The sequence below is a fragment of the Papaver somniferum genome, unplaced genomic scaffold (assembly GCF_003573695.1).
Source record: "Papaver somniferum cultivar HN1 unplaced genomic scaffold, ASM357369v1 unplaced-scaffold_10, whole genome shotgun sequence".
In the NCBI taxonomy this organism is placed as follows: domain Eukaryota; kingdom Viridiplantae; phylum Streptophyta; class Magnoliopsida; order Ranunculales; family Papaveraceae; genus Papaver; species Papaver somniferum.
In genome coordinates, this window is record NW_020618825.1 from 5,871,728 (window position 1) to 5,898,479 (window position 26,752).

The 26,752-nt window shown below is 35.5% G+C and overlaps 6 protein-coding genes across 14 annotated transcripts; all 6 read right to left on the bottom strand.

The window, feature by feature from the left end:
- Positions 1-8,188: 8,188 nt before the first annotated feature.
- Positions 8,189-11,009, bottom strand: LOC113326810. Of its 3 annotated transcripts, none has more exons than XM_026574474.1 (4): positions 10,850-10,951; positions 10,644-10,737; positions 10,289-10,466; positions 8,189-8,298 (listed from the first exon to the last, which is right to left on the bottom strand). In XM_026574474.1, exons 1-4 carry the CDS (start codon positions 10,935-10,937, stop codon positions 8,266-8,268), a joined length of 393 nt encoding a protein of 130 aa, XP_026430259.1. In that variant the 5' UTR covers positions 10,938-10,951; the 3' UTR covers positions 8,189-8,265. The 3 variants fall into 3 exon arrangements, with proteins under 3 accessions (XP_026430259.1, XP_026430260.1, XP_026430258.1); XM_026574475.1 differs by lacking the exon at positions 8,189-8,298 and adding an exon at positions 8,618-9,121; XM_026574473.1 differs by lacking the exon at positions 8,189-8,298 and adding an exon at positions 9,178-9,975 and having other exon boundaries at positions 10,850-11,009.
- Positions 10,849-15,316, bottom strand: LOC113326806. Of its 3 annotated transcripts, none has more exons than XM_026574468.1 (4): positions 15,215-15,316; positions 15,009-15,102; positions 14,654-14,831; positions 10,849-11,014 (listed from the first exon to the last, which is right to left on the bottom strand). In XM_026574468.1, the coding sequence occupies exons 1-4, from the start codon at positions 15,300-15,302 to the stop codon at positions 10,958-10,960; spliced, it is 417 nt and encodes a 138-aa protein (XP_026430253.1). In that variant the 5' UTR covers positions 15,303-15,316; the 3' UTR covers positions 10,849-10,957. The 3 variants fall into 3 exon arrangements, with proteins under 3 accessions (XP_026430253.1, XP_026430255.1, XP_026430254.1); XM_026574470.1 differs by lacking the exon at positions 10,849-11,014 and adding an exon at positions 12,463-12,663; XM_026574469.1 differs by lacking the exon at positions 10,849-11,014 and adding an exon at positions 13,525-14,340.
- LOC113326811 lies at positions 15,214-17,782 on the bottom strand. Of its 2 annotated transcripts, none has more exons than XM_026574476.1 (4): positions 17,681-17,782; positions 17,475-17,568; positions 17,120-17,297; positions 15,214-15,379 (listed from the first exon to the last, which is right to left on the bottom strand). In XM_026574476.1, exons 1-4 carry the CDS (start codon positions 17,766-17,768, stop codon positions 15,323-15,325), a joined length of 417 nt encoding a protein of 138 aa, XP_026430261.1. In that variant the 5' UTR covers positions 17,769-17,782; the 3' UTR covers positions 15,214-15,322. The 2 variants fall into 2 exon arrangements, with proteins under 2 accessions (XP_026430261.1, XP_026430262.1); XM_026574477.1 differs by lacking the exon at positions 15,214-15,379 and adding an exon at positions 16,201-16,806.
- LOC113326222 lies at positions 17,680-20,227 on the bottom strand. The gene is made up of 4 exons (XM_026573988.1): positions 20,133-20,227; positions 19,935-20,027; positions 19,580-19,757; positions 17,680-17,845 (listed from the first exon to the last, which is right to left on the bottom strand). Exons 1-4 carry the CDS (start codon positions 20,225-20,227, stop codon positions 17,789-17,791), a joined length of 423 nt encoding a protein of 140 aa, XP_026429773.1. The 3' UTR covers positions 17,680-17,788.
- On the bottom strand, positions 19,955-22,752 carry LOC113326805. Of its 3 annotated transcripts, XR_003348562.1 has the most exons (5): positions 22,593-22,752; positions 22,387-22,480; positions 22,033-22,210; positions 20,140-20,304; positions 19,955-20,027 (listed from the first exon to the last, which is right to left on the bottom strand). XR_003348562.1 is itself a non-coding variant. In XM_026574466.1 (4 exons), the coding sequence occupies exons 1-4, from the start codon at positions 22,678-22,680 to the stop codon at positions 20,248-20,250; spliced, it is 417 nt and encodes a 138-aa protein (XP_026430251.1). In that variant the 5' UTR covers positions 22,681-22,694; the 3' UTR covers positions 20,139-20,247. The 3 variants fall into 3 exon arrangements, 2 of the variants coding, with proteins under 2 accessions (XP_026430251.1, XP_026430252.1); XM_026574466.1 differs by lacking the exon at positions 19,955-20,027 and having other exon boundaries at positions 20,139-20,304; positions 22,593-22,694; XM_026574467.1 differs by lacking the exons at positions 19,955-20,027; positions 20,140-20,304 and adding an exon at positions 21,359-21,719 and having other exon boundaries at positions 22,593-22,694.
- LOC113326809 lies at positions 22,592-25,592 on the bottom strand. Of its 2 annotated transcripts, none has more exons than XM_026574471.1 (4): positions 25,058-25,576; positions 24,853-24,946; positions 24,498-24,675; positions 22,592-22,757 (listed from the first exon to the last, which is right to left on the bottom strand). In XM_026574471.1, exons 1-4 carry the CDS (start codon positions 25,143-25,145, stop codon positions 22,701-22,703), a joined length of 417 nt encoding a protein of 138 aa, XP_026430256.1. In that variant the 5' UTR covers positions 25,146-25,576; the 3' UTR covers positions 22,592-22,700. The 2 variants fall into 2 exon arrangements, with proteins under 2 accessions (XP_026430256.1, XP_026430257.1); XM_026574472.1 differs by lacking the exon at positions 22,592-22,757 and adding an exon at positions 23,691-24,184 and having other exon boundaries at positions 25,058-25,592.
- Positions 25,593-26,752: the final 1,160 nt, after the last annotated feature.

Here is a 26,752-nt window from a genome sequence, read left to right on the forward strand (position 1 = left end):
ACATACTTTATTTTCTTTATCATCTTCTTCCCCAAAAACCAGATCTAGAGCTCTACCAAGAACCCATTGATGGAGATTTTAAATGTAGTATTCATGTAATTCCTACAATCATAGTGAAGAACCATGGATGTAGATCACAATGATCGAACCATGTAAAAATCCTTGTGTCTATTTATATTTCTAGTAATTATATTGATAATTAAGAGATTAAAAAGATTTAGATCTAGAAATTATCATAAGGGATGTGTTGTAGGAATTCCTGCAACTACATTTTGGCACTAGAAATACTACCTGTTAATTACTTGTTGGTTTGAAGGAGATTCAAAGAAATTAACTATTGTTAGAGATGGATTCACTGGATCTAAGAACTTTAAGGGCGTTATGCAGTTGATACAACAATGTATTTACTTAATAGATGTCCTACAAATACCTGAATAATAAGACACCAGAAGAAGCTTGGAGAGGAATAATACCAAGCGCAAGACATTTGAGAATTTTTGGGTACACTGCATATGCACATGTACCTAAAGAAATTAGGAAGAAGTTAGATGATAAAAGTGAGAAGTGTATTCTGGTTGGTTATAATTCAATAACCAAAGGATACAAGCTTTATACTCCAGAAACAGGAAAAATAATTAATAACATATATGATTTTTGATGAAGATTCACAATGGGATTGGAATGTTACAACAACAAAAGAAACTGTCAGAACAGTACCAGTTACAGTTGAAGAAGTAAAAACTCAGAATGATGCTGTAGAACATCAAGAAGAAGTTATAATTGATGTTGCACCACAACAAGAAGAAAATACAAGACCAAGAAGAAATATTGTTACACCAGTACGCATGAATGATTATGTGTTAGCAAGAGATGATGATGATACTGATGAAGAAGTAATTAATTTTTCTTTATCTGGAGATTGTGATTTTGTAGCTTATGAAGAAGCTTCTAAAGAACAAGGGTGGATACAATCCATGGATGCAGAGTTGAAATCTATTAAGAAGAATAATACATGGGAGCTTACTGAACTTCCACAAAGAAAGAAAACAATAGGTGTTAAGTGGGTTTACAAGACTAAGTATAAATCAAATGGTGAAATCGATAGATTGAAGGAAAGATTAGTTGCTAAGGGATATAGACAAAAACAAGGAATAGATTACTCAGAAGTGTTTGCACCAGTTGCAAGATTAGATATAGTACGTATGATTATTGCTTTAGCTGCTCAGAAACATTGGAAGATTTTTCAGATGGATGTGAAGAGTGCATTCTGGAATGGTATACTAGAAGAAGAATTTTATATTGAACAACCAGTAGGTTATGTTATGGAGGGGAAGGAGAATCAAGTATACAAGATAAATAAAGCTTTGTATGGTTTAAACCAAGCACCACGTGCTTGGTATACAAGAATAGATTCATACTTCATTGAGAAAGGTTTTATAAGATGTCCATATGAACATACACTATATTTGAAAGTTGATTCCTTTGGCAATCACATTATAGTTTGTTTGTATCTGGATGATCTTATATTCACAGGAAATAGCTCAGAGATGATCAATGAATTCAGGGAGGATATGGTGAAGGAGTTTGAGATGATAAATTTGGGACTAATGTAATATTTTCTTGGTATTGAAGTACAACAAACCAAAAAAGGTATCTTTATTAATCAACAGAGATATGCAGATGGAATACTGAAGAGGTTCAAGATGGGTAATTGTAATCCTATTTTAACACCAGTAGAGGAGAGGTTGAAGTTGACAAAAGATGGATCAGGAGAGCTTGTGTATCCCACTGATTTTAAGTGTATGGTTGGATGTATCAAATACTTAACTGCTACGAGACCAGATATTATGTATGCAGTTGGATTGGTTAGTAGGTTTACGGATTCACCAAGACATTCACACTTACAAGCTGCAAGCGTATTTTAAAGTATGTTAAAGGTACAACAAGTATGAGAATTATTTACACAGTTTCAGAAGAACCAAAGTTAGTTGGATATACATATAGTGATTGGGATGGAGATACAGAAGGAGGAAAAAGTACTTCAGGTTATGCATTCCATTTAGGAACAAGATTTTTCACATGGTCATCAAAGAAGCAATAGGTTGTTGCATTGTGTACAACAGAAGCTGAATATATTGCTGCTGGAAATTGTGCTACACAAGCTGTATGGTTGAGAATGATGCTGAAATCTCTTTTCCATGAGCAGGTAATACCTACAACAATAATTTGTGATAATAAGTCTTCAATTTCATTAACAAAGAATCCAGTGCTTCATGGAAGGAGTAAGCACATTGACATCAAGTATCGTTACATTAGAGAGCTTGTCAGTAACAAAGAAATAACTGTGGAGTTTTGTAAAAGTGGGAATGAAGTAGCTGATATTTTCACCAAGTCTTTGAAGTCTAACACTTTCATCTACTTGCGTAAAAAACTTGGAATGATCAGTAAAGAATATCTTGGTTTAAGGGAGCATGTTTGAAGGTTAAACCAAGATAGTGTGAACACGGTGTTTCATTTATGGAAGGTACCAGTTTTAGGAAACTGGTTTATAATATGAACACGGTAAAACTGGTTATAGTGTGAACACGGTGTTTCATATACAGAAGGTACCCGTTTTAGGAAACTGATTTATATATGGAAGGTGCCTAAAACTGGAAGGTGACACTATTAGGAAACTTTTTTATCGAGAAGTTTGTTTGGCTTAGGGATTTGTTTAGAGTTTTAAGTTTCTAGAAAAATTCTATGTTTAGAGTTTGAGTTATATTAGGAAAGTGTTTTCTTAGTCATCAAGTCTGTTAAACATATATATAGGCTGTTGAGCCATGAGTTTGAATTACATTAATTGAGAGAATTGTTTGAGTTACGTTTTTTTGTGTCCATTAATTCTTTGATATCAGATTTTCTACAAATGACAAATTCCATCCGGTTAAGTGGTAGGTGTCATATCATCTATTGTTCCAATAAACTGCATCTTCTTGATGGGGAGGGTAAGTGATCCAACAATCCTGAAAATGATGTAACGATCTTGAAACGAGTTCGATGAACCTTAAAGTGTTGTCACGATCCTGAACCGGGATCGACGAACCATAAAAATGTTGTAGAAGGTCGATTTCCACCAACTAAAAACCCAAAAAATGCTGAAATGATGAACCTTTTTTGGAAAAATGATGTAACGAACCTGAAAGCGGTAAACGATCTTGAACCAGACTCGACGAACCTGAAAAATGTTATAGAAAATCAATGCGGCAATAAGTAAAGGCAAATATGTAATGTAAATTACTCTTGACTAAAACTAGATAAAAACGAACGTGAGAATACTTTAACAAATTTAACGGGGGCATTTTTTTTTGTTGCTTTCCGGGAAGAGGGGTATTTTACTGATATTCTCTATAAAATTTCCAACTAATGTATGACAAGTGTGGACACCTAGCTGTTAATATGGTCCATCACCATTATTGCTGCAAAATGTGAGTGGGGATCGATCTGGCGTTACCCACTACGGCTTCACATAAATGTTTATCTTGTCTTACATGGAGTTTTAATTTGGTGCGAAGTCCCCTTCTTTCATTGGAGATCGATATGTTAACATTTGGAAACAAAAATTGCTTTGTTTACGAGTTTGAAGTTATTACTTCAAATTCAAGATCCCAGTTAACTGCTATAATTAATAGTGCTATTTTGTTTCTCCTTTGCCACTACACGATATCGGTGCACAACTTCAGTTTTGGGCCTTTTCAATTTTTTTATAAATAAACTCCTCCCATTAACGATTACACGAAAAACAAAAAATTTAGAATCAAAGCTTATTATAATTTCATTTACAATCGACTCTCTTGATAATTTTTTTCTATTTCTCCCCTTCACGTACAGATAGCAGCAACCAGTAATTGGAATTCAACTCTTCCATACTAAACATGAAAATTCTAGATGATATATCAATGACACCTTCCATACAATAAAGAAAGAGTACAAAGAAAGTTGGTACTAAAAATGATAATTTTTTCATTTTCCCGTTCCTCTGCCTTTGATACCAAAAACATTATTGCAACTTGTGAGTTCAATTTTCTCCACCATCTTATAGACATCAACATGACTAGCTCTTAGCATAATAAGCTAGAACTAGAGTCGCACACAAGTTAAAATAAGGTGATTGGGTTTTCCATTCACTTCAACAAATGTAGTGTTACAAGCATTGTGGAGTGACTGAGCTTCAAAAAGTGTGATAAATGAACAACCGTGTAGGGGCAAAATATCGCATAACCCATATGAATGTGCGAGAGACGTGCGAGAAGATATAATATAAGTGTGCGAGAACATCGCACACTAGATCCGAAATAAAAGGCTTTATTAGTTGTACTCCACTACCTATTAGATATCATCCACTATGTAAACACCTATATAAAGAGAAAGGCAGGAGAAAGAAAAGGAGAGACACATATGGTAGAGGGACACACTTTTTAAAAAGATACAAAGACATACTTTATTTTCTTTATCATCTTCTTCCCCAAAAACCAGATCTAGAGCTCTACCAAGAACCCATTGATGGAGATTTTAAATGTAGTATTCATGTAATTCCTACAATCATAGTGAAGAACCATGGATGTAGATCACAATGATCGAACCATGTAAAAATCCTTGTGTCTATTTATATTTCTAGTAATTATATTGATAATTAAGAGATTAAAAAGATTTAGATCTAGAAATTATCATAAGGGATGTGTTGTAGGAATTCCTGCAACTACATTTTGGCACTAGAAATACTACCTGTTAATTACTTGTTGGTTTGAAGGAGATTCAAAGAAATTAACTATTGTTAGAGATGGATTCACTGGATCTAAGAACTTTAAGGGCAGAAATGGAAGTCACATAAGTTTTTTCCATCTTCAAACAACAAACGAAGTGAGAAATAGAGAAAAAAAGAGATAGAGGCGTTAAAGAGTGGAAACAAACAAGGAAGAAGCAGTGAAGATGAAATCCAGTGAATCTACGTCGATATTTTAGATTGTTCACTTCATTGAATTGCTGATTCCACTGGAGATTATCAAAACAACAGAGGCAGTCTACGCGAAAAGGAGGACAACTCAGCTTACGAAGACATATAGCTCACAAAGAAAAAATAATCAAAATAATCAATAGAGTTAAAGAATCGCGAATTCATGATTGCTCCATCAAGGCGAAGGAAGAACTTGCTTTCATGCGAAGACATAGGGTACAGTGTACAAACCAGTTTTGCGCGAAGAAGATCAAGCATCAGGCTAACAGTCTCATAGGAGAAGATGTTGGACCAGCAGAGCAGATCAACCCATGTGGATTCAATTCGAACAGAGAAGGGTTTTCTAACAAGAATTATCAATCACAAAAAGGCGAACAAAGAATGAGCGATAATAACAAGCATGCACGAAGAGCGAAATAATGGAACAGCAAACCATAGAAGAAGGAAACAGGAATATAACCGCACCGCAGAAAAACTAAATAGATGAATGCAGAAGCCAGGGGAGTACAATAGAGTACACGCTATGCGAAGATTTCTCAGGGAAATTTTAAAGACGCACAGGTACGTGATTTTGTTTTGTTGATTGCAGCACAGAATAGGTACATCTCAGGACCAAAGTGATGAGAAAGGAAAGAAGGAGAAGGAAGAACGCAGATGGCAGTAGAAGAATATTCATGGACCTGCGAAGTTTACTTCATCAGAAACTCATGGACCTACAATTCTGATTAGAAGCTTGCCGGTCACAGAGTCGAGAACCAAAGAACGATAAATAGGAAGGCTAATAAGTTCACTAACAGGTGTTGTCTAGGATGTAAGCAATACTAAAAGATGGCTCAAGCTATTATGTAGCATCATGGCACTAGGTACAATGGACAAAATAAGGGAAAATAGGTGACAAACTAAAGGCGAAATTAAAAATAAACATACAAGAAGCGGACGAGAACTGAACTAGAGGATTAAGCAAAAAGGAAAAGAACGGAAAAGTGCGACAAATTCGCACAAGAGAACTCAACTAAACAGCATTGGAGAAGATACATGCGAAAGAATACAACAACAGGAACAGCTGAGTAATCGTACAAGGAAAGAAAAATCAGGGACGAAAACAAGAATAAAAGCTGCAGCACGAAAAGCTTAAATCAACAACAAAGGCGAAGAGGATGTAGTAGCTATTTTTACTTCGTCATCACATATAAGAGTATGAAAAACATTCACCATGAACAGGTACCCAAACCAAGTTGGAATTGCAATATAGGGAGGCATATGGCGGCAGTGATAAATCAACAAAAATCATCATCCGTAATGAGAACGAACCAGACAGTTAGATAAAGAGTGAGGTCATCAAAAATCGAGAAGATCAACATTAGTTTGCAAGGAACGAGCAAATGAGTTTGAAGAGATACTTCAAAGGCGAAGGCATACACATCAAAGATGCATACAAATGATTGGAAATCAAGATAAACAAAGAGCAAAAGATCAACAAATAAGCAGTAGCTCAATGAAGAATAACTCCAGATATTCGGTAAATAATCAAGCCCCAGGTATTTGATTTAATGAAGGAAAGCTTAAAAAACTCAATGATCAAACTATAACAGTAATGTAATCTCAGTACAGTCAGTTAAGAACAGGATTCAAAACACATCAGTTGGAACTCAATAGCATAAGTCCGTGACAACAAGATGGTGAAGACGAAGCAAACTTCTGATGGTTATGCAAAGAGCGATTACAAAAGAATATACTTTGGGAAACTTACCGCAATAACGCGAAACAGTATTTGGCACAGATGGTCATGGACTAGGAGTATGAGTTAGATTTCGCGTGGTCAATTCTCACTAACCTGAAGTAGTTGTTTGAGGATATACCGAACAAGTATTAGAAAAGAATAAGAGAGTGGCAATATGCATTTCTTTCGCACAGACTAGTTGAAGTAGTTGTTTGAGGATATACCGAACAAGTATTAGAACGTGTGTTCGAATCTCACCTGAAGCATATTATTTTTACATCATGCGATACTTCCGCACAGATGGACCGTTATGCCAAACTTTAACATTGTGCGTTTTTTTCTCACAAGAGAACTAGCACAGTTGGCTATCAGCGAAGAGAATGAGCGAATTTTCTCGCACATTTTTTTGGAATACTAGGAGCGAAGATGTGGATAAAGACACAGTATTGTTTAATGATGTCGCATAGATAATGATGCACAAATGGTCAAGGAAAGAAGATGCAAACTTTAGTTCCAGAGTTCAAATCCTACTTCCTACACATATTTTTGCAGAAATTTTCTAAAAAGAGGATTATCATAAGCATACTAAGAAGAAAAGGGGTCAAGGCTACAACTATCTTAATCAAAAGCGATATCTACGCACCAGGAGGAACTCACATCAAGAAAAATAGAGCATACCTTAATAGAAGGAAACAGAAATAAAAACTCTAACTAGGGAGGCTAGGACATCCGAATGTGGTGTGCAACCTAGTTCACATAAATGCAAGAGGCAAAAGAGGATTATCATAAGCATACTAAGAAGAAAAGGGGTCAAGGCTACAACTATCTTAATCAAAAGCGATATCTACGCACCAGGAGGAACTCACATCAAGAGAAATAGAGCATTACAACAAGAAGAAAGAAAAGCAAAGAAGAAAAAGGCAAAAGTAAGACCTTAATAGAAGGAAACAGAAATAAAAACTCTAACTAGGGAGGCTAGGACATCCGAATGTGGTGTGCAACCTAGTTCACATAAATGCAAGAGGCAAAAGTAAGACCTATCGCACGTCATAATCGGGGAAAACCTGGTAAGCATGACTCAAAGGAAAGCTACATTAACCCTGGAACTTGAGTCATGGATATTTGGGATGAGAAAAACGAAAATTCCCATCCAGGAGAGACACCTAAATCGAAAGATTGGGGTAATAAGATCTTTCTTAAGGATTGCAGAAACTCGATCAGGGTGCCGAGGTACACGGTTGAGTCAAGAGTTCCCGGGGCGTCTGGAGCGTACCTTGCCACTCTTGACAGGTCCTGACTATGATGCACTCGGTCCGAAGAAACCCCATTTAAGGTGCGGTCTCGTAACCATAAACCTTATTGGTGGAGGGATAAGAGACTGCGAAATCAACTGCTTGTTGTATTACCGGATGGGAGGAGTCAACCTTAACCCGGTAAAGGTAAGATTCTTTGAAGGGGCAACCAGGGGGAATATAAGGACGACACCCTCCATTAGGAAGCTGAATTGTGTCAAAAGACGACAATGTCATGGGGCTTCTACTCACCGGAGTATCTAGGCCTGTTGCATTGTCGTATGAAAAACATCCTGCAGGGGCAAAAATACAAGAGATGATAAGGCAAGATCAATGGGTCATTACTTGAAAGGGTAAAGACCGCCTGCGATTTTGCCGCCCGACCAAATAGAGGCAAAATAAGACATCTACATAGGGAGAAGCAAGAGAAGCAACAATACAACATCATAAAATGAACTAAATAAAGACAAAGAACAAAAGTGAAAAAGATGGAGCACAAGAAAGAAAACGCGAGGAACAATAAATGCGCGAAGTTGAACGCTTATACTAAAGACAAATCCAAAGAAATGAAGAATGAAAGTAATTTGAAGTAACATCAACATTAGTGCGGCAAAATAAGCTAAGTAACACAAACATTATCTATACATTACATCAACAATTGATAAGCATTCTCATCATGAAAGCATCGCATAAGCATTTCATGGCATAAGCATCGCATAAGCATTTCATGGCATAAGCATCACATACACATTTCATACAACACTTTCTCAAGGATTCTCCCCTCATAGATAAAGAACAGAGGAAACTATAGATTACCAAGAAAATATTTTTTGTTCTTTATCTTCTCGGTCAGAATCATCTCAACTACTCCAACGCTGAGTATACAGAGGCAAAATTGAAAGCAATGAATCGTTTCGTGAAAGAACTTGTGATCAACAACAACAATAGTTTCGCATGATTAGTTCACAATACTTCTTATTCACATTCAAGGACGGATACTTCATACTTCGCATACTTCAAGAAATGATACTTCTCAAAGCTTCGGAACTTCACAAAGGAATAGAGGCAAGTACGTACTTTTCAAGTCCAGTATTCTTTCGCTCACTCCTCCAACAACTACAACAACGTATTTTTTCTTAAAGATCGCTCTTCAACCAATATTCAAGAAAAAAGAGGCAAAATGTAGGGGAAAAATATCGCATAACCCATATGAGTGTGCGAGAGACGTAGAACGTGCGAGAAGATATAATATAAGTGTGCGAGAACATCGCACACTAGATCCGAAATAAAAGGCTTTATTAGTTGTACTCCACTACCTATTAGATGTCATCCACTATGTAAACACCTATATAAAGAGAAAGGCAGGAGAGAGAAAAGGAGAGACACATTTGGTAGAGGGACACACTTTTTAAAAAGATACAGAGAGAGACTTTATTTTCTTTATCATCTTCTTCCCCAAAATCCAAATCTAGAGCTCTATCAAGAACCCATTAATGGAGATTCTAAATGTAATATTCATGTAATTCCTACAATCATAGTGAAGAACCATGGATGTAGATCACAATGATCGAACCATGTAAAAATCCTTGTGTCTATTTATATTTCTAATATTTATATTGATAATTAGGAGATAAAAAAGATTTAGATCTAGAAATTATCATAAGGAATGTGTTGTAGGATTTACTGCGACCACAAACCGAGAAACCAAAAAAGGAGATTTTGGAAAAGTATGACTTCAAACATTTGCATGAAGGAACCAATTGGTATTATAGGTTCGCTACAAAGTCAAATATTATAAACTTATGGTGCCTTTTTTAAACCAAAGGCTCCTCCTAGTGCTACTTGTGCACTACCAAATTCAATAAAGGCCTGAGCTGATTTATGTTTAATATAGAGTTACGTGTTGTTGCAAACTAAAGAATTCCAATAACTGTCTTACGATGGATCTTCCTCACATGAATGGAATGAATCTACACATGGTAAATTAACTAATTAATTAGTTTGTACACTGCTTGAAGGTAAATTCGAGACCTGGTCTTAGTAACCAAAGCAGTTTGGTTATAAATATAAAATTTCATGTAATCAAAGTACTTCTAAGACCACAGTCACACAAATTTTGTGCTAATAACATAGTGAAATTTCAGTGAAAGTCTAACAATTACTGTTTGAGAAAATAGGAATTAGGTGAAAGTCTAACTTGGAAACAAGTTTATGCCTTTGCTTTCTTCCCCATGAGCCAAGAAAAAGAATAGATGGTATCTAATGAAGGGTTATATTGTTCACCTGTAGGGATTCTCTAATGAAGTTCACCACCAATTCAACTAACTCAGACTGATGGTTGTCGAAAACGTGATCAGCACCTTCCACAATGTGCAATTTGTAGTTATGTATGATATTGGCAAACTCGAAAGCATCTCCCAGAGGTGCAATCTCATCCTCAGAGCCATGAACAGTAAAGACCCTGTTTATATGATACGTAATTAAATTAATCCAGTTGTTGTCAAAGCAAATTGAAACTCAAAAACTTTTGAGATCTAATATTGGTGTACAGTGATTCTCCAATCACCATGATCTGAGTTCAAAAATTCCATAGATTGCTTAAGACGAAGCATGTATTACACAAGCTAGAAATACAAACCTGCAGCTCTTCGCAATTGAAAGGCATACTGCATGCATATCTATTGCAAGGAGTTGCAACAAACTCTCTTCTGTCACACGGTACCGGATATTTCCTACATTTTCATAAAAACTCCATCAAAACCCTTTATCCAAATTACAGACAAAACAGTCGTGCTATATAAGGAACTCAAATGAAACTTGTAAGGCATAAAAAAGACAAATCACCTTTGTTGTCCTTGACATCTATAAATCCATTTTCCTTGATTCTTTCCATATAATCTTTACCCAAGATTTTATCAATTCCTTTGTCCATGTGGTAGCGTCCAGAAACATTTATAACGATGGGTACATCATGATACTTGGATGCATATATGAGCACCGTATCTCCTCCTGGGAAGAAACTTTTTCAGGAATTTAAAAAAACTTCTAAAGCAGATATACTGAAGTAGAGAAAGAGTTGGAGCAGATGAAGGAGACTTTAAAGGTGAAGGTGGGGAGTCTTTGGTTTAGTCAGTTGATTTGATAAGAATGAATTAATATCACTTTCCTTTAACATAACTAAACACCCATCATGCAATCAAACTTCAAAAATATAGTCCCCCACCATTCATCCTTACTTATAACCATATTTTGAGAAACTTTAACCATACCCTCTCTTTCTTATATCATCGTACTCAAGTTTTACCACCAAACTCACCAAACCATGTGTAATAACTACAGAAAACTGAACAAAAATCGAAAGAATGTAATAACTACAGAATGGGTTGGCTTCTTCACTGCCTGAAAATGTGCTCACTCTATTGCAGCTAGCTATGGCTATCAATTAGGAATTCAATTATCAATAAAGCCCTTTTGTCTCTCTTGCTTGCTGTGTAATGTGGAATGTGTGGCTTCAACGGCACCTTCCAAATTGTTAAACCCTTTGAAATTGGTCCATCCCCATTATTGATATGAGTGTGGATCGATCTGAGTTGTCGCTTCACATAAATGCTTATCTTGGGTAACACGGGGTTTTAATTTGGTGTTAAGTCCCCTACCTCCCTTCTGTCCCTTGGAGGTATGTTATAATTTTGAAACAAAAATAAAAATTGCTTTATTTACAATTTTGATGTTATCAACTTCAAGTACAAGACCCCTGCTAACTACTATAATCAATAGTGGTATTTTGTTTTGCCTTAGCCAGGGATACATGATAACGGTAATTTGGTGCACAATTTTTTTTTTTTTAAGAGGATTATCATAAGCATACTAAGAAGAAAAGGGGTCAAGGCTACAACTATCTTAATCAAAAGCGATATCTACGCACCAGGAGGAACTCACATCAAGAGAAATAGAGCATTACAACAAGAAGAAAGAAAAGCAAAGAAGAAAAAGGCAAAAGTAAGACCTTAATAGAAGGAAACAGAAATAAAAACTCTAACTAGGGAGGCTAGGACATCCGAATGTGGTGTGCAACCTAGTTCACATAAATGCAAGAGGCAAAAGTAAGACCTATCGCACGTCATAATCGGGGAAAACCTGGTAAGCATGACTCAAAGGAAAGCTACATTAACCCTGGAACTTGAGTCATGGATATTTGGGATGAGAAAAACGAAAATTCCCATCCAGGAGAGACACCTAAATCGAAAGATTGGGGTAATAAGATCTTTCTTAAGGATTGCAGAAACTCGATCAGGGTGCCGAGGTACACGGTTGAGTCAAGAGTTCCCGGGGCGTCTGGAGCGTACCTTGCCACTCTTGACAGGTCCTGACTATGATGCACTCGGTCCGAAGAAACCCCATTTAAGGTGCGGTCTCGTAACCATAAACCTTATTTGTGGAGGGATAAGAGACTGCGAAATCAACTGCTTGTTGTATTACCGGATGGGAGGAGTCAACCTTAACCCGGTAAAGGTAAGATTCTTTGAAGGGGCAACCAGGGGGAATATAAGGACGACACCCTCCATTAGGAAGCTGAATTGTGTCAAAAGACGACAATGTCATGGGGCTTCTACTCACCGGAGTATCTAGGCCTGTTGCATTGTCGTATGAAAAACATCCTGCAGGGGCAAAAATACAAGAGATGATAAGGCAAGATCAATGGGTCATTACTTGAAAGGGTAAAGACCGCCTGCGATTTTGCCGCCCGACCAAATAGAGGCAAAATAAGACATCTACATAGGGAGAAGCAAGAGAAGCAACAATACAACATCATAAAATGAACTAAATAAAGACAAAGAACAAAAGTGAAAAAGATGGAGCACAAGAAAGAACACGCGAGGAACAATAAATGCGCGAAGTTGAACGCTTATACTAAAGACAAATCCAAAGAAATGAAGAATGAAAGTAATTTGAAGTAACATCAACATTAGTGCGGCAAAATAAGCTAAGTAACACAAACATTATCTATACATTACATCAACAATTGATAAGCATTCTCATCATGAAAGCATCGCATAAGCATTTCATGGCATAAGCATCGCAGAAGCATTTCATGGCATAAGCATCGCATACACATTTCATACAACACTTTCTCAAGGATTCTCCCCTCATAGATAAAGAACAGAGGAAACTATAGATTACCAAGAAAATATTTTTTGTTCTTTATCTTCTCGGTCAGAATCATCTCAACTACTCCAACGCTGAGTATACAGAGGCAAAATTGAAAGCAATGAATCGTTCCGTGAAAGAACTTGTGATCAACAACAACAATAGTTTCGCATGATTAGTTCACAATACTTCTTATTCACATTCAAGGACGGATACTTCATACTTCGCATACTTCAAGAAATGATACTTCTCAAAGCTTCGGAACTTCACAAAGGAATAGAGGCAAGTACGTACTTTTCAAGTCCAGTATTCTTTCGCTCGCTCCTCCAACAATTACAACAACGTATTTTTTCTTAAAGATCGCTCTTCAACCAATATTCAAGAAAAAAGAGGCAAAATGTAGGGGAAAAATATCGCATAACCCATATGAGTGTGCGAGAGACGTAGAACGTGCGAGAAGATATAATATAAGTGTGCGAGAACATCGCACACTAGATCCGAAATAAAAGGCTTTATTAGTTGTACTCCACTACCTATTAGATGTCATCCACTATGTAAACACCTATATAAAGAGAAAGGCAGGAGAGAGAAAAGGAGAGACACATTTGGTAGAGGGACACACTTTTTAAAAAGATACAGAGAGAGACTTTATTTTCTTTATCATCTTCTTCCCCAAAATCCAAATCTAGAGCTCTATCAAGAACCCATTAATGGAGATTCTAAATGTAATATTCATGTAATTCCTACAATCATAGTGAAGAACCATGGATGTAGATCACAATGATCGAACCATGTAAAAATCCTTGTGTCTATTTATATTTCTAATATTTATATTGATAATTAGGAGATAAAAAAGATTTAGATCTAGAAATTATCATAAGGAATGTGTTGTAGGATTTACTGCGACCACAAACCGAGAAACCAAAAAAGGAGATTTTGGAAAAGTATGACTTCAAACATTTGCATGAAGGAACCAATTGGTATTATAGGTTCGCTACAAAGTCAAATATTATAAACTTATGGTGCCTTTTTTAAACCAAAGGCTCCTCCTAGTGCTACTTGTGCACTACCAAATTCAATAAAGGCCTGAGCTGATTTATGTTTAATATAGAGTTACGTGTTGTTGCAAACTAAAGAATTCCAATAACTGTCTTACGATGGATCTTCCTCACATGAATGGAATGAATCTACACATGGTAAATTAACTAATTAATTAGTTTGTACACTGCTTGAAGGTAAATTCGAGACCTGGTCTTAGTAACCAAAGCAGTTTGGTTATAAATATAAAATTTCATGTAATCAAAGTACTTCTAAGACCACAGTCACACAAATTTTGTGCTAATAACATAGTGAAATTTCAGTGAAAGTCTAACAATTACTGTTTGAGAAAATAGGAATTAGGTGAAAGTCTAACTTGGAAACAAGTTTATGCCTTTGCTTTCTTCCCCATGAGCCAAGAAAAAGAATAGATGGTATCTAATGAAGGGTTATATTGTTCACCTGTAGGGATTCTCTAATGAAGTTCACCACCAATTCAACTAACTCAGACTGATGGTTGTCGAAAACGTGATCAGCACCTTCCACAATGTGCAATTTGTAGTTATGTATGATATTGGCAAACTCGAAAGCATCTCCCAGAGGTGCAATCTCATCCTCAGAGCCATGAACAGTAAAGACCCTGTTTATATGATACGTAATTAAATTAATCCAGTTGTTGTCAAAGCAAATTGAAACTCAAAAACTTTTGAGATCTAATATTGGTGTACAGTGATTCTCCAATCACCATGATCTGAGTTCAAAAATTCCATAGATTGCTTAAGACGAAGCATGTATTACACAAGCTAGAAATACAAACCTGCAGCTCTTCGCAATTGAAAGGCATACTGCATGCATATCTATTGCAAGGAGTTGCAACAAACTCTCTTCTGTCACACGGTACCGGATATTTCCTACATTTTCATAAAAACTCCATCAAAACCCTTTATCCAAATTACAGACAAAACAGTCGTGCTATATAAGGAACTCAAATGAAACTTGTAAGGCATAAAAAAGACAAATCACCTTTGTTGTCCTTGACATCTATAAATCCATTTTCCTTGATTCTTTCCATATAATCTTTACCCAAGATTTTATCAATTCCTTTGTCCATGTGGTAGCGTCCAGAAACATTTATAACGATGGGTACATCATGATACTTGGATGCATATATGAGCACCGTATCTCCTCCTGGGAAGAAACTTTTTCAGGAATTTAAAAAAACTTCTAAAGCAGATATACTGAAGTAGAGAAAGAGTTGGAGCAGATGAAGGAGACTTTAAAGGTGAAGGTGGGGAGTCTTTGGTTTAGTCAGTTGATTTGATAAGAATGAATTAATATCACTTTCCTTTAACATAACTAAACACCCATCATGCAATCAAACTTCAAAAATATAGTCCCCCACCATTCATCCTTACTTATAACCATATTTTGAGAAACTTTAACCATACCCTCTCTTTCTTATATCATCGTACTCAAGTTTTACCACCAAACTCACCAAACCATGTGTAATAACTACAGAAAACTGAACAAAAATCGAAAGAATGTAATAACTACAGAATGGGTTGGCTTCTTCACTGCCTGAAAATGTGCTCACTCTATTGCAGCTAGCTATGGCTATCAATTAGGAATTCAATTATCAATAAAGCCCTTTTGTCTCTCTTGCTTGCTGTGTAATGTGGAATGTGTGGCTTCAACGGCACCTTCCAAATTGTTAAACCCTTTGAAATTGGTCCATCCCCATTATTGATATGAGTGTGGATCGATCTGAGTTGTCGCTTCACATAAATGCTTATCTTGGGTAACACGGGGTTTTAATTTGGTGTTAAGTCCCCTACCTCCCTTCTTTCCCTTGGAGGTATGTTATAATTTTGAAACAAAAATAAAAATTGCTTTATTTACAATTTTGATGTTATCAACTTCAAGTACAAGACACCTGCTAACTACTATAATCAATAGTGGTATTTTGTTTTGCCTTAGCCAGGGATACATGATATCGGTAATTTGGTGCACAATTTTTTTTTTTTTTCAATTTATATAGAAAAAATATATACAATATACATTTTCAATTTTGGCCTGGCTGTTTTTGTTTTGTTTTTTTTTTCTTTTTTTTAGCGACTCTAGTATAAATGAAACTCAACTCTCTGCTTCTAAATGTAATATTCATGTAATTCCTACAATCATAGTGAAGAACCATGGATGTAGATCACAATGATCGAACCATGTAAAAATTCTTGTGTCTATTTATATTTCTAGTATTTATATTGATAATTAGGAGATAAAAAAGATTTAGATCTAGAAATTATCATAAGGAGTGTGTTGTAGGATTTACTGCGACTACAAACCGAGAAACCAAAAGAGGAGATTTTGGAAAAGTATGACTTCAGACATTTGCATGAAGGAACCAATGGGTATTATAGGTTCGCTACAAAGTCAAATATTATAAACTTATGGTGCCTTTTTTAAACCAAAGGCTCCTCCTAGTGCTACTTGTGCACTACCAAATTCAATAAAGGCCTGAGCTGGTTTATGTTTAATATAGAATTACGTGTTGTTGCAAACTAAAGAATTCCAATAACTGTCTTACGATGGATCTTCCTCACATGAATGGAATGAATCTACACATGGTAAATTAACTAATTAATTAGTTTGTACACTGCTTGAAGGTAAATTCGAGACCTGGTCTTAGTAACCAAAGCAGTTTGGTTATAAATATAAAATTTCATGTAATCGAAGTACTTCTAAGACCACAGTCACACAAATTTTGTGCTAATAACATAGTGAAATTTCAGTGAAAGTCTAACAATTACTGTTTGAGAAAATAGGAATTAGGTGAAAGTCTAACTTGGAAACAAGTTTATGCCTTTCCTTTCTTCCCCATGAGCCAAGAAAAAGAATAGATGGTATCTAATGAAGGGTTATATTGTTCACCTGTAGGGATTCTCTAATGAAGTTCACCACCAATTCAACTAACTCAGACTGATGGTTGTCGAAAACGTGATCAGCACCTTCCACAATGTGCAATTTGTAGTTATGTATGATATTGGCAAACTCGAAAGCATCTCCCAGAGGTGCAATCTCATCCTCAGAGCCATGAACAGTAAAGACCCTGTTTATATGATACGTAATTAAATTAATCCAGTTGTTGTCAAAGCAAATTGAAACTCAAAAACTTTTGAGATCTAATATTGGTGTACAGTGATTCTCCAATCACCATGATCTGAGTTCAAAAATTCCATAGATTGCTTAAGACGAAGCATGTATTACACAAGCTAGAAATACAAACCTGCAGCTCTTCGCAATTGAAAGGCATACTGCACGCATATCTATTGCAAGGAGTTGCAACAAACTCTCTTCTGTCACACGGTACCGGATATTTCCTACATTTTCATAAAAACTCCATCAAAACCCTTTATCCAAATTACAGACAAAACAGTCGTGCTATATAAGGAACTCGAATGAAACTTGTAAGGCATAAAAAAGACAAATCACCTTTGTTGTCCTTGACATCTATAAATCCATTTTCCTTGATTCTTTCCATATAATCTTTACCCAAGATTTTATCAATTCCTTTGTCCATGTGGTAGCGTCCAGAAACATTTATAACGATGGGTACATCATGATACTTGGATGCATATATGAGCACCGTATCTCCTCCTGGGAAGAAACTTTTTCAGGAATTTAAAAAAACTTCTAAAGCAGATATACTGAAGTAGAGAAAGAGTTGGAGCAGATGAAGGAGACTTTAAAGGTGAAGGTGGGGAGTCTTTGGTTTAGTCAGTTGATTTGATAAGAATGAATTAATATCACTTTCCTTTAACATAACTAAACACCCATCATGCAATCAAACTTCAAAAATATAGTCCCCCACCATTCATCCTTACTTATAACCATATTTTGAGAAACTTTAACCATACCCTCTCTTTCTTATATCATCGTACTCAAGTTTTACCACCAAACTCACCAAACCATGTGTAATAACTACAGAAAACTGAACAAAAATCGAAAGAATGTAATAACTACAGAATGGGTTGGCTTCTTCACTGCCTGAAAATGTGCTCACTCTATTGCAGCTAGCTATGGCTATCAATTAGGAATTCAATTATCAATAAAGCCCTTTTGTCTCTCTTGCTTGCTGTGTAATGTGGAATGTGTGGCTTCAACGGCACCTTCCAAATTGTTAAACCCTTTGAAATTGGTCCATCCCCATTATTGATATGAGTGTGGATCGATCTGAGTTGTCGCTTCACATAAATGCTTATCTTGGGTAACACGGGGTTTTAATTTGGTGTTAAGTCCCCTACCTCCCTTCTGTCCCTTGGAGGTATGTTATAATTTTGAAACAAAAATAAAAATTGCTTTATTTACAATTTTGATGTTATCAACTTCAAGTACAAGACCCCTGCTAACTACTATAATCAATAGTGGTATTTTGTTTTGCCTTAGCCAGGGATACATGATAACGGTAATTTGGTGCACAATTTTTTTTTTTTTTTCAATTTATATAGAAAAAATATATACAATATACATTTTCAATTTTGGCCTGGCTGTTTTTGTTTTGTTTTTTTTTTCTTTTTTTAGCGACTCTAGTATAAATGAAACTCAACTCTCTGCTTCTAAATGTAATATTCATGTAATTCCTACAATCATAGTGAAGAACCATGGATGTAGATCACAATGATCGAACCATGTAAAAATTCTTGTGTCTATTTATATTTCTAGTATTTATATTGATAATTAGGAGATAAAAAAGATTTAGATCTAGAAATTATCATAAGTGTGTTGTAGGATTTACTGCGACTACAAACCGAGAAACCAAAAGGAGATTTTGGAAAAGTATGACTTCAACATTTGCATGAAGGAACCAATGGGTATTATAGGTTCGCTACAAAGTCAAATATTATAAACTTATGGTGCCTTTTTTAAACCAAAGGCTCCTCCTAGTGCTACTTGTGCACTACCAAATTCAATAAAGGCCTGAGCTGGTTTATGTTTAATATAGAATTACGTGTTGTTGCAAACTAAAGAATTCCAATAACTGTCTTACGATGGATCTTCCTCACATGAATGGAATGAATCTACACATGGTAAATTAACTAATTAATTAGTTTGTACACTGCTTGAAGGTAAATTCGAGACCTGGTCTTAGTAACCAAAGCAGTTTGGTTATAAATATAAAATTTCATGTAATCGAAGTACTTCTAAGACCACAGTCACACAAATTTTGTGCTAATAACATAGTGAAATTTCAGTGAAAGTCTAACAATTACTGTTTGAGAAAATAGGAATTAGGTGAAAGTCTAACTTGGAAACAAGTTTATGCCTTTCCTTTCTTCCCCATGAGCCAAGAAAAAGAATAGATGGTATCTAATGAAGGGTTATATTGTTCACCTGTAGGGATTCTCTAATGAAGTTCACCACCAATTCAACTAACTCAGACTGATGGTTGTCGAAAACGTGATCAGCACCTTCCACAATGTGCAATTTGTAGTTATGTATGATATTGGCAAACTCGAAAGCATCTCCCAGAGGTGCAATCTCATCCTCAGAGCCATGAACAGTAAAGACCCTGTTTATATGATACGTAATTAAATTAATCCAGTTGTTGTCAAAGCAAATTGAAACTCAAAAACTTTTGAGATCTAATATTGGTGTACAGTGATTCTCCAATCACCATGATCTGAGTTCAAAAATTCCATAGATTGCTGAAGACGAAGCATGTATTACACAAGCTAGAAATACAAACCTGCAGCTCTTCGCAATTGAAGGCATACTGCATGCATATCTATTGCAAGGAGTTGCAACAAACTCTCTTCTGTCACACGGTACCGGATATTTCCTACATTTTCATAAAAACTCCATCAAAACCCTTTATCCAAATTACAGACAAAACAGTCGTGCTATATAAGGAACTCGAATGAAACTTGTAAGGCATAAAAAAGACAAATCACCTTTGTTGTCCTTGACATCTATAAATCCATTTTCCTTGATTCTTTCCATATAATCTTTACCCAAGATTTTATCAATTCCTTTGTCCATGTGGTAGCGTCCAGAAACATTTATAACGATGGGTACATCATGATACTTGGATGCATATATGAGCACCGTATCTCCTCCTGGGAAGAAACTTTTTCAGGAAGTAAAAAAACTTCTAAAGCAGATATACTGAAGTAGAGAAAGAGTTGGAGCAGATGAAGGAGACTTTAAAGTGAAGGTGGGGAGTCTTTGGTTTAGTCAGTTGATTTGATAAGAATGAATTAATATCACTTTCCTTTAACATAACTAAACACCCATCATGCAATCAAACTTCAAAAATATAGTCCCCCACCATTCATCCTTACTTATAACCATATTTTGAGAAACTTTAACCATACCCTCTCTTTCTTATATCATCGTACTCAAGTTTTACCACCAAACTCACCAAACCATGTGTAATAACTACAGAAAACTGAACAAAAATCGAAAGAATGTAATAACTACAGAATGGGTTGGCTTCTTCACTGCCTGAAAATGTGCTCACTCTATTGCAGCTAGCTATGGCCATCAATTAGGAATTCAATTATCAATAAAGCCCTTTTGTCTCTCTTGCTTGCTGTGTAATGTGGAATGTGTGGCTTCAACGGCACCTTCCAAATTGTTAAACCCTTTGAAATTGGTCCATCCCCATTATTGATATGAGTGTGGATCGATCTGAGTTGTCGCTTCACATAAATGCTTATCTTGGGTAACACGGGGTTTTAATTTGGTGTTAAGTCCCCTACCTCCCTTCTTCCCTTGGAGGTATGTTATAATTTTGAAACAAAAATAAAAATTGCTTTATTTACAATTTTGATGTTATCAACTTCAAGTACAAGACCCTGCTAACTACTATAATCAATAGTGGTATTTTGTTTTGCCTTAGCCAGGGATACATGATACGGTAATTTGGTGCACAATTTTTTTTTTTTCAATTTATATAGAAAAAATATATACAATATACATTTTCAATTTTGGCCTGGCTGTTTTTTTTTTTTTTTTTTCTTTTTTTAGCGACTCTAGTATAAATGAAACTCAACTCTCTGCTTCTAAATGTAATATTCATGTAATTCCTACAATCATAGTGAAGAACCATGGATGTAGATCACAATGATCGAACCATGTAAAAATTCTTGTGTCTATTTAATTTCTAGTATTTATATTGATAATTAGGAGATAAAAAAGATTTAGATCTAGAAATTATCATAAGGAGTGTGTTGTAGGATTTACTGCGACTACAAACCGAGAAACCAAAAGAGGAGATTTTGGAAAAGTATGACTTCAGACATTTGCATGAAGGAACCAATGGGTATTATAGGTTCGCTACAAAGTCAAATATTATAAACTTATGGTGCCTTTTTTAAACCAAAGGCTCCTCCTAGTGCTACTTGTGCACTACCAAATTCAATAAAGGCCTGAGCTGGTTTATGTTTAATATAGAATTACGTGTTGTTGCAAACTAAAGAATTCCAATAACTGTCTTACGATGGATCTTCCTCACATGAATGGAATGAATCTACACATGGTAAATTAACTAATTAATTAGTTTGTACACTGCTTGAAGGTAAATTCGAGACCTGGTCTTAGTAACCAAAGCAGTTTGGTTATAAATATAAAATTTCATGTAATCGAAGTACTTCTAAGACCACAGTCACACAAATTTTGTGCTAATAACATAGTGAAATTTCAGTGAAAGTCTAACAATTACTGTTTGAGAAAATAGGAATTAGGTGAAAGTCTAACTTGGAAACAAGTTTATGCCTTTCCTTTCTTCCCCATGAGCCAAGAAAAAGAATAGATGGTATCTAATGAAGGGTTATATTGTTCACCTGTAGGGATTCTCTAATGAAGTTCACCACCAATTCAACTAACTCAGACTGATGGTTGTCGAAAACGTGATCAGCACCTTCCACAATGTGCAATTTGTAGTTATGTATGATATTGGCAAACTCGAAAGCATCTCCCAGAGGTGCAATCTCATCCTCAGAGCCATGAACAGTAAAGACCCTGTTTATATGATACGTAATTAAATTAATCCAGTTGTTGTCAAAGCAAATTGAAACTCAAAAACTTTTGAGATCTAATATTGGTGTACAGTGATTCTCCAATCACCATGATCTGAGTTCAAAAATTCCATAGATTGCTTAAGACGAAGCATGTATACACAAGCTAGAAATACAAACCTGCAGCTCTTCGCAATTGAAAGGCATACTGCATGCATATCTATTGCAAGGAGTTGCAACAAACTCTCTTCTGTCACACGGTACCGGATATTTCCTACATTTTCATAAAAACTCCATCAAAACCCTTTATCCAAATTACAGACAAAACAGTCGTGCTATATAAGGAACTCAAATGAAACTTGTAAGGCATAAAAAAGACAAATCACCTTTGTTGTCCTTGACATCTATAAATCCATTTTCCTTGATTCTTTCCATATAATCTTTACCCAAGATTTTATCAATTCCTTTGTCCATGTGGTAGCGTCCAGAAACATTTATAACGATGGGTACATCATGATACTTGGATGCATATATGAGCACCGTATCTCCTCCTGGGAAGAAACTTTTTCAGGAATTTAAAAAAACTTCTAAAGCAGATATACTGAAGTAGAGAAAGAGTTGGAGCAGATGAAGGAGACTTTAAAGGTGAAGGTGGGGAGTCTTTGGTTTAGTCAGTTGATTTGATAAGAATGAATTAATATCACTTTCCTTTAACATAACTAAACACCCATCATGCAATCAAACTTCAAAAATATAGTCCCCCACCATTCATCCTTACTTATAACCATATTTTGAGAAACTTTAACCATACCCTCTCTTTCTTATATCATCGTACTCAAGTTTTACCACCAAACTCACCAAACCATGTGTAATAACTACAGAAAACTGAACAAAAATCGAAAGAATGTAATAACTACAGAATGGGTTGGCTTCTTCACTGCCTGAAAATGTGCTCACTCTATTGCAGCTAGCTATGGCTATCAATTAGGAATTCAATTATCAATAAAGCCCTTTTGTCTCTTGCTTGCTGTGTAATGTGGAATGTGTGGCTTCAACGGCACCTTCCAAATTGTTAAACCCTTTGAAATTGGTCCATCCCCATTATTGATATGAGTGTGGATCGATCTGAGTTGTCGCTTCACATAAATGCTTATCTTGGGTAACACGGGGTTTTAATTTGGTGTTAAGTCCCCTACCTCCCTTCTGTCCCTTGGAGGTATGTTATAATTTTGAAACAAAAATAAAAATTGCTTTATTTACAATTTTGATGTTATCAACTTCAAGTACAAGACCCCTGCTAACTACTATAATCAATAGTGGTATTTTGTTTTGCCTTAGCCAGGGATACATGATAACGGTAATTTGGTGCACAATTTTTTTTTTTTTTCAATTTATATAGAAAAAATATATACAATATACATTTTCAATTTTGGCCTGGCTGTTTTGTTTGTTTTTTTTTTTTTTTTTTTTTTTAGCGACTCTAGTATAAATGAAACTCAACTCTCTGCTTCTAAATGTAATATTCATGTAATTCCTACAATCATAGTGAAGAACCATGGATGTAGATCACAATGATCGAACCATGTAAAAATTCTTGTGTCTATTTATATTTCTAGTATTTATATTGATAATTAGGAGATAAAAAAGATTTAGATCTAGAAATTATCATAAGGAGTGTGTTGTAGGATTTACTGCGACTACAAACCGAGAAACCAAAAGAGGAGATTTTGGAAAAGTATGACTTCAGACATTTGCATGAAGGAACCAATGGGTATTATAGGTTCGCTACAAAGTCAAATATTATAAACTTATGGTGCCTTTTTTAAACCAAAGGCTCCTCCTAGTGCTACTTGTGCACTACCAAATTCAATAAAGGCCTGAGCTGGTTTATGTTTAATATAGAATTACGTGTTGTTGCAAACTAAAGAATTCCAATAACTGTCTTACGATGGATCTTCCTCACATGAATGGAATGAATCTACACATGGTAAATTAACTAATTAATTAGTTTGTACACTGCTTGAAGGTAAATTCGAGACCTGGTCTTAGTAACCAAAGCAGTTTGGTTATAAATATAAAATTTCATGTAATCGAAGTACTTCTAAGACCACAGTCACACAAATTTTGTGCTAATAACATAGTGAAATTTCAGTGAAAGTCTAACAATTACTGTTTGAGAAAATAGGAATTAGGTGAAAGTCTAACTTGGAAACAAGTTTATGCCTTTCCTTTCTTCCCCATGAGCCAAGAAAAAGAATAGATGGTATCTAATGAAGGGTTATATTGTTCACCTGTAGGGATTCTCTAATGAAGTTCACCACCAATTCAACTAACTCAGACTGATGGTTGTCGAAAACGTGATCAGCACCTTCCACAATGTGCAATTTGTAGTTATGTATGATATTGGCAAACTCGAAAGCATCTCCCAGAGGTGCAATCTCATCCTCAGAGCCATGAACAGTAAAGACCCTGTTTATATGATACGTAATTAAATTAATCCAGTTGTTGTCAAAGCAAATTGAAACTCAAAAACTTTTGAGATCTAATATTGGTGTACAGTGATTCTCCAATCACCATGATCTGAGTTCAAAAATTCCATAGATTGCTGAAGACGAAGCATGTATTACACAAGCTAGAAATACAAACCTGCAGCTCTTCGCAATTGATAGGCATACTGCATGCATATCTATTGCAAGGAGTTGCAACAAACTCTCTTCTGTCACACGGTACCGGATATTTCCTAATTTTCATAAAAACTCCATCAAAACCCTTTATCCAAATTACAGACAAAACAGTCGTGCTATATAAGGAACTCGAATGAAACTTGTAAGGCATAAAAAAGACAAATCACCTTTGTTGTCCTTGACATCTATAAATCCATTTTCCTTGATTCTTTCCATATAATCTTTACCCAAGATTTTATCAATTCCTTTGTCCATGTGGTAGCGTCCAGAAACATTTATAACGATGGGTACATCATGATACTTGGATGCATATATGAGCACCGTATCTCCTCCTGGGAAGAAACTTTTTCAGGAAAGTAAAAAAACTTCTAAAGCAGATATACTGAAGTAGAGAAAGAGTTGGAGCAGATGAAGGAGACTTTAAAGCTGAAGGTGGGGAGTCTTTGGTTTAGTCAGTTGATTTGATAAGAATGAATTAATATCACTTTCCTGTAACATAACTAAACACCCATCATGCAATCAAACTTCAAAAATATAGTCCCCCACCATTCATCCTTACTTATAACCATATTTTGAGAAACTTTAACCATACCCTCTCTTTCTTATATCATCGTACTCAAGTTTTACCACCAAACCATGTGTAATAACTACAGAAAACTGAACAAAAATCGAAAGAATGTAATAACTACAGAATGGGTTGGCTTCTTCACTGCCTGAAAATGTGCTCACTCTACTGCAGCTAGCTATGGCCATCAATTAGGAATTCAATTATCAGTAAAGCCCTTTTGTCTCTCTTGCTTGCTGTGTAATGTGGAATGTGTGGCTTCAACGGCACCTTCCAAATTGTTAAACCCTTTGAAATTGGTCCATCCCCATTATTGATATGAGTGTGGATCGATCTGAGTTATCGCTTCACATAAATGCTTATCTTGGGTAACACGGGGTTTTAATATGGTGTTAAGTCCCCTACCTCCCTTCTTTCCCTTGGAGGTATGTTATAATTTTGAAACAAAAATAAAAATTGCTTTATTTACAATTTTGATGTTATCAACTTCAAGTACAAGACCCTGCTAACTACTATAATCAATAGTGGTATTTTGTTTTGCCTTAGCCAGGGATACATGATATCGGTAATTTGGTGCACAATTTTTTTTTTTTCAATTTATATAGAAAAAATATATACAATATACATTTTCAATTTTGGCCTGGCTGTTTTTTTTTTTTTTTTCTTTTTTTTAGCGACTCTAGTATAAATGAAACTCAACTCTCTGCTTCCGGATAAAGCGTCAGAAGTGTTATAGCAAGAATTAAACCCATTTCCTTCTCTCTTTTTTCCCACCTCAAGGCAACTGCAACCAATTGGAATTCAATTGTTCTATTCCTTCTAAAAGAAATAAAATTCTATAAAAGAAACCAGTGGCCGCATCCGTCATTGGGAGAGTTCCCGTATCTCATATTACCAAAAAAAGTTTATTGCACTGGGAGAGTTCAATTTTCTCCACCATCTCATAGACACCAGCATGACTAGCTCTTAACATGGTAAAACTAAAACTAGAGTCGCGCGCATACAAATTAAAATAAGGTGACTGGGTTTATCATTTAGTTCAATAGGTAGAAACATAATTGTGGAGTGATTGAGTTTAGTAAATAGTATGATATATGAACAACCGAGAAACAAGAAAAGTGATTTTGGAAAAGTATGACTTCAACATTTGCACGAGGGAACCAATTGGTATTAGCTAGGTTCGCTACAAAGTCCGACAGTATGGTGCCCTTTTTTAAGCCAAAGGTTCCTAGTGCTGCTTGTGCACTACCAAATTCACTAAAGGCTTGACCTAGTCTTTTAATTTTTTATTTTTTTT

Excerpts from the sequence above, each read along its gene's own strand:
- LOC113326810 (XM_026574473.1), bottom strand. The coding sequence starts at position 10,937 with ATGGACAAAGGAATTGATAAAATCTTGGGTAAAGATTATATGGAAAGA. Across the intron at positions 10,738-10,849 it reads AGATGTCAAGGACAACAAAG|GAAATATCCGGTACCGTGTG; the intron begins GTGATTTGTCTT and ends ATGAAAATGTAG. Across the intron at positions 9,976-10,288 it reads TCATTAGAGAATCCCTACAG|ATTCATTCCATTCATGTGAG; the intron begins GTGAACAATATA and ends TACCATGTGTAG.
- LOC113326806 (XM_026574468.1), bottom strand. The coding sequence starts at position 15,302 with ATGGACAAAGGAATTGATAAAATCTTGGGTAAAGATTATATGGAAAGA. Across the intron at positions 15,103-15,214 it reads AGATGTCAAGGACAACAAAG|GAAATATCCGGTACCGTGTG; the intron begins GTGATTTGTCTT and ends ATGAAAATGTAG. Across the intron at positions 14,832-15,008 it reads TCAATTGCGAAGAGCTGCAG|GGTCTTTACTGTTCATGGCT; the intron begins GTTTGTATTTCT and ends TCATATAAACAG.
- LOC113326811 (XM_026574476.1), bottom strand. The coding sequence starts at position 17,768 with ATGGACAAAGGAATTGATAAAATCTTGGGTAAAGATTATATGGAAAGA. Across the intron at positions 17,569-17,680 it reads AGATGTCAAGGACAACAAAG|GAAATATCCGGTACCGTGTG; the intron begins GTGATTTGTCTT and ends ATGAAAATGTAG. Across the intron at positions 17,298-17,474 it reads TCAATTGCGAAGAGCTGCAG|GGTCTTTACTGTTCATGGCT; the intron begins GTTTGTATTTCT and ends TCATATAAACAG.
- LOC113326222 (XM_026573988.1), bottom strand. The coding sequence starts at position 20,227 with ATGGACAAAGGAATTGATAAAATCTTGGGTAAAGATTATATGGAAAGA. Across the intron at positions 20,028-20,132 it reads AAGGACAACAAAGGTGATTT|GAAATATCCGGTACCGTGTG; the intron begins GTCTTTTTTATG and ends ATGAAAATGTAG. Across the intron at positions 17,846-19,579 it reads TCATTAGAGAATCCCTACAG|GAGGAGATACGGTGCTCATA; the intron begins GTGAACAATATA and ends GTTTCTTCCCAG.
- LOC113326805 (XM_026574466.1), bottom strand. The coding sequence starts at position 22,680 with ATGGACAAAGGAATTGATAAAATCTTGGGTAAAGATTATATGGAAAGA. Across the intron at positions 22,481-22,592 it reads AGATGTCAAGGACAACAAAG|GAAATATCCGGTACCGTGTG; the intron begins GTGATTTGTCTT and ends ATGAAAATGTAG. Across the intron at positions 20,305-22,032 it reads TCATTAGAGAATCCCTACAG|GAGGAGATACGGTGCTCATA; the intron begins GTGAACAATATA and ends GTTTCTTCCCAG.
- LOC113326809 (XM_026574471.1), bottom strand. The coding sequence starts at position 25,145 with ATGGACAAAGGAATTGATAAAATCTTGGGTAAAGATTATATGGAAAGA. Across the intron at positions 24,947-25,057 it reads AGATGTCAAGGACAACAAAG|GAAATATCCGGTACCGTGTG; the intron begins GTGATTTGTCTT and ends TATGAAAATTAG. Across the intron at positions 24,676-24,852 it reads TCAATTGCGAAGAGCTGCAG|GGTCTTTACTGTTCATGGCT; the intron begins GTTTGTATTTCT and ends TCATATAAACAG.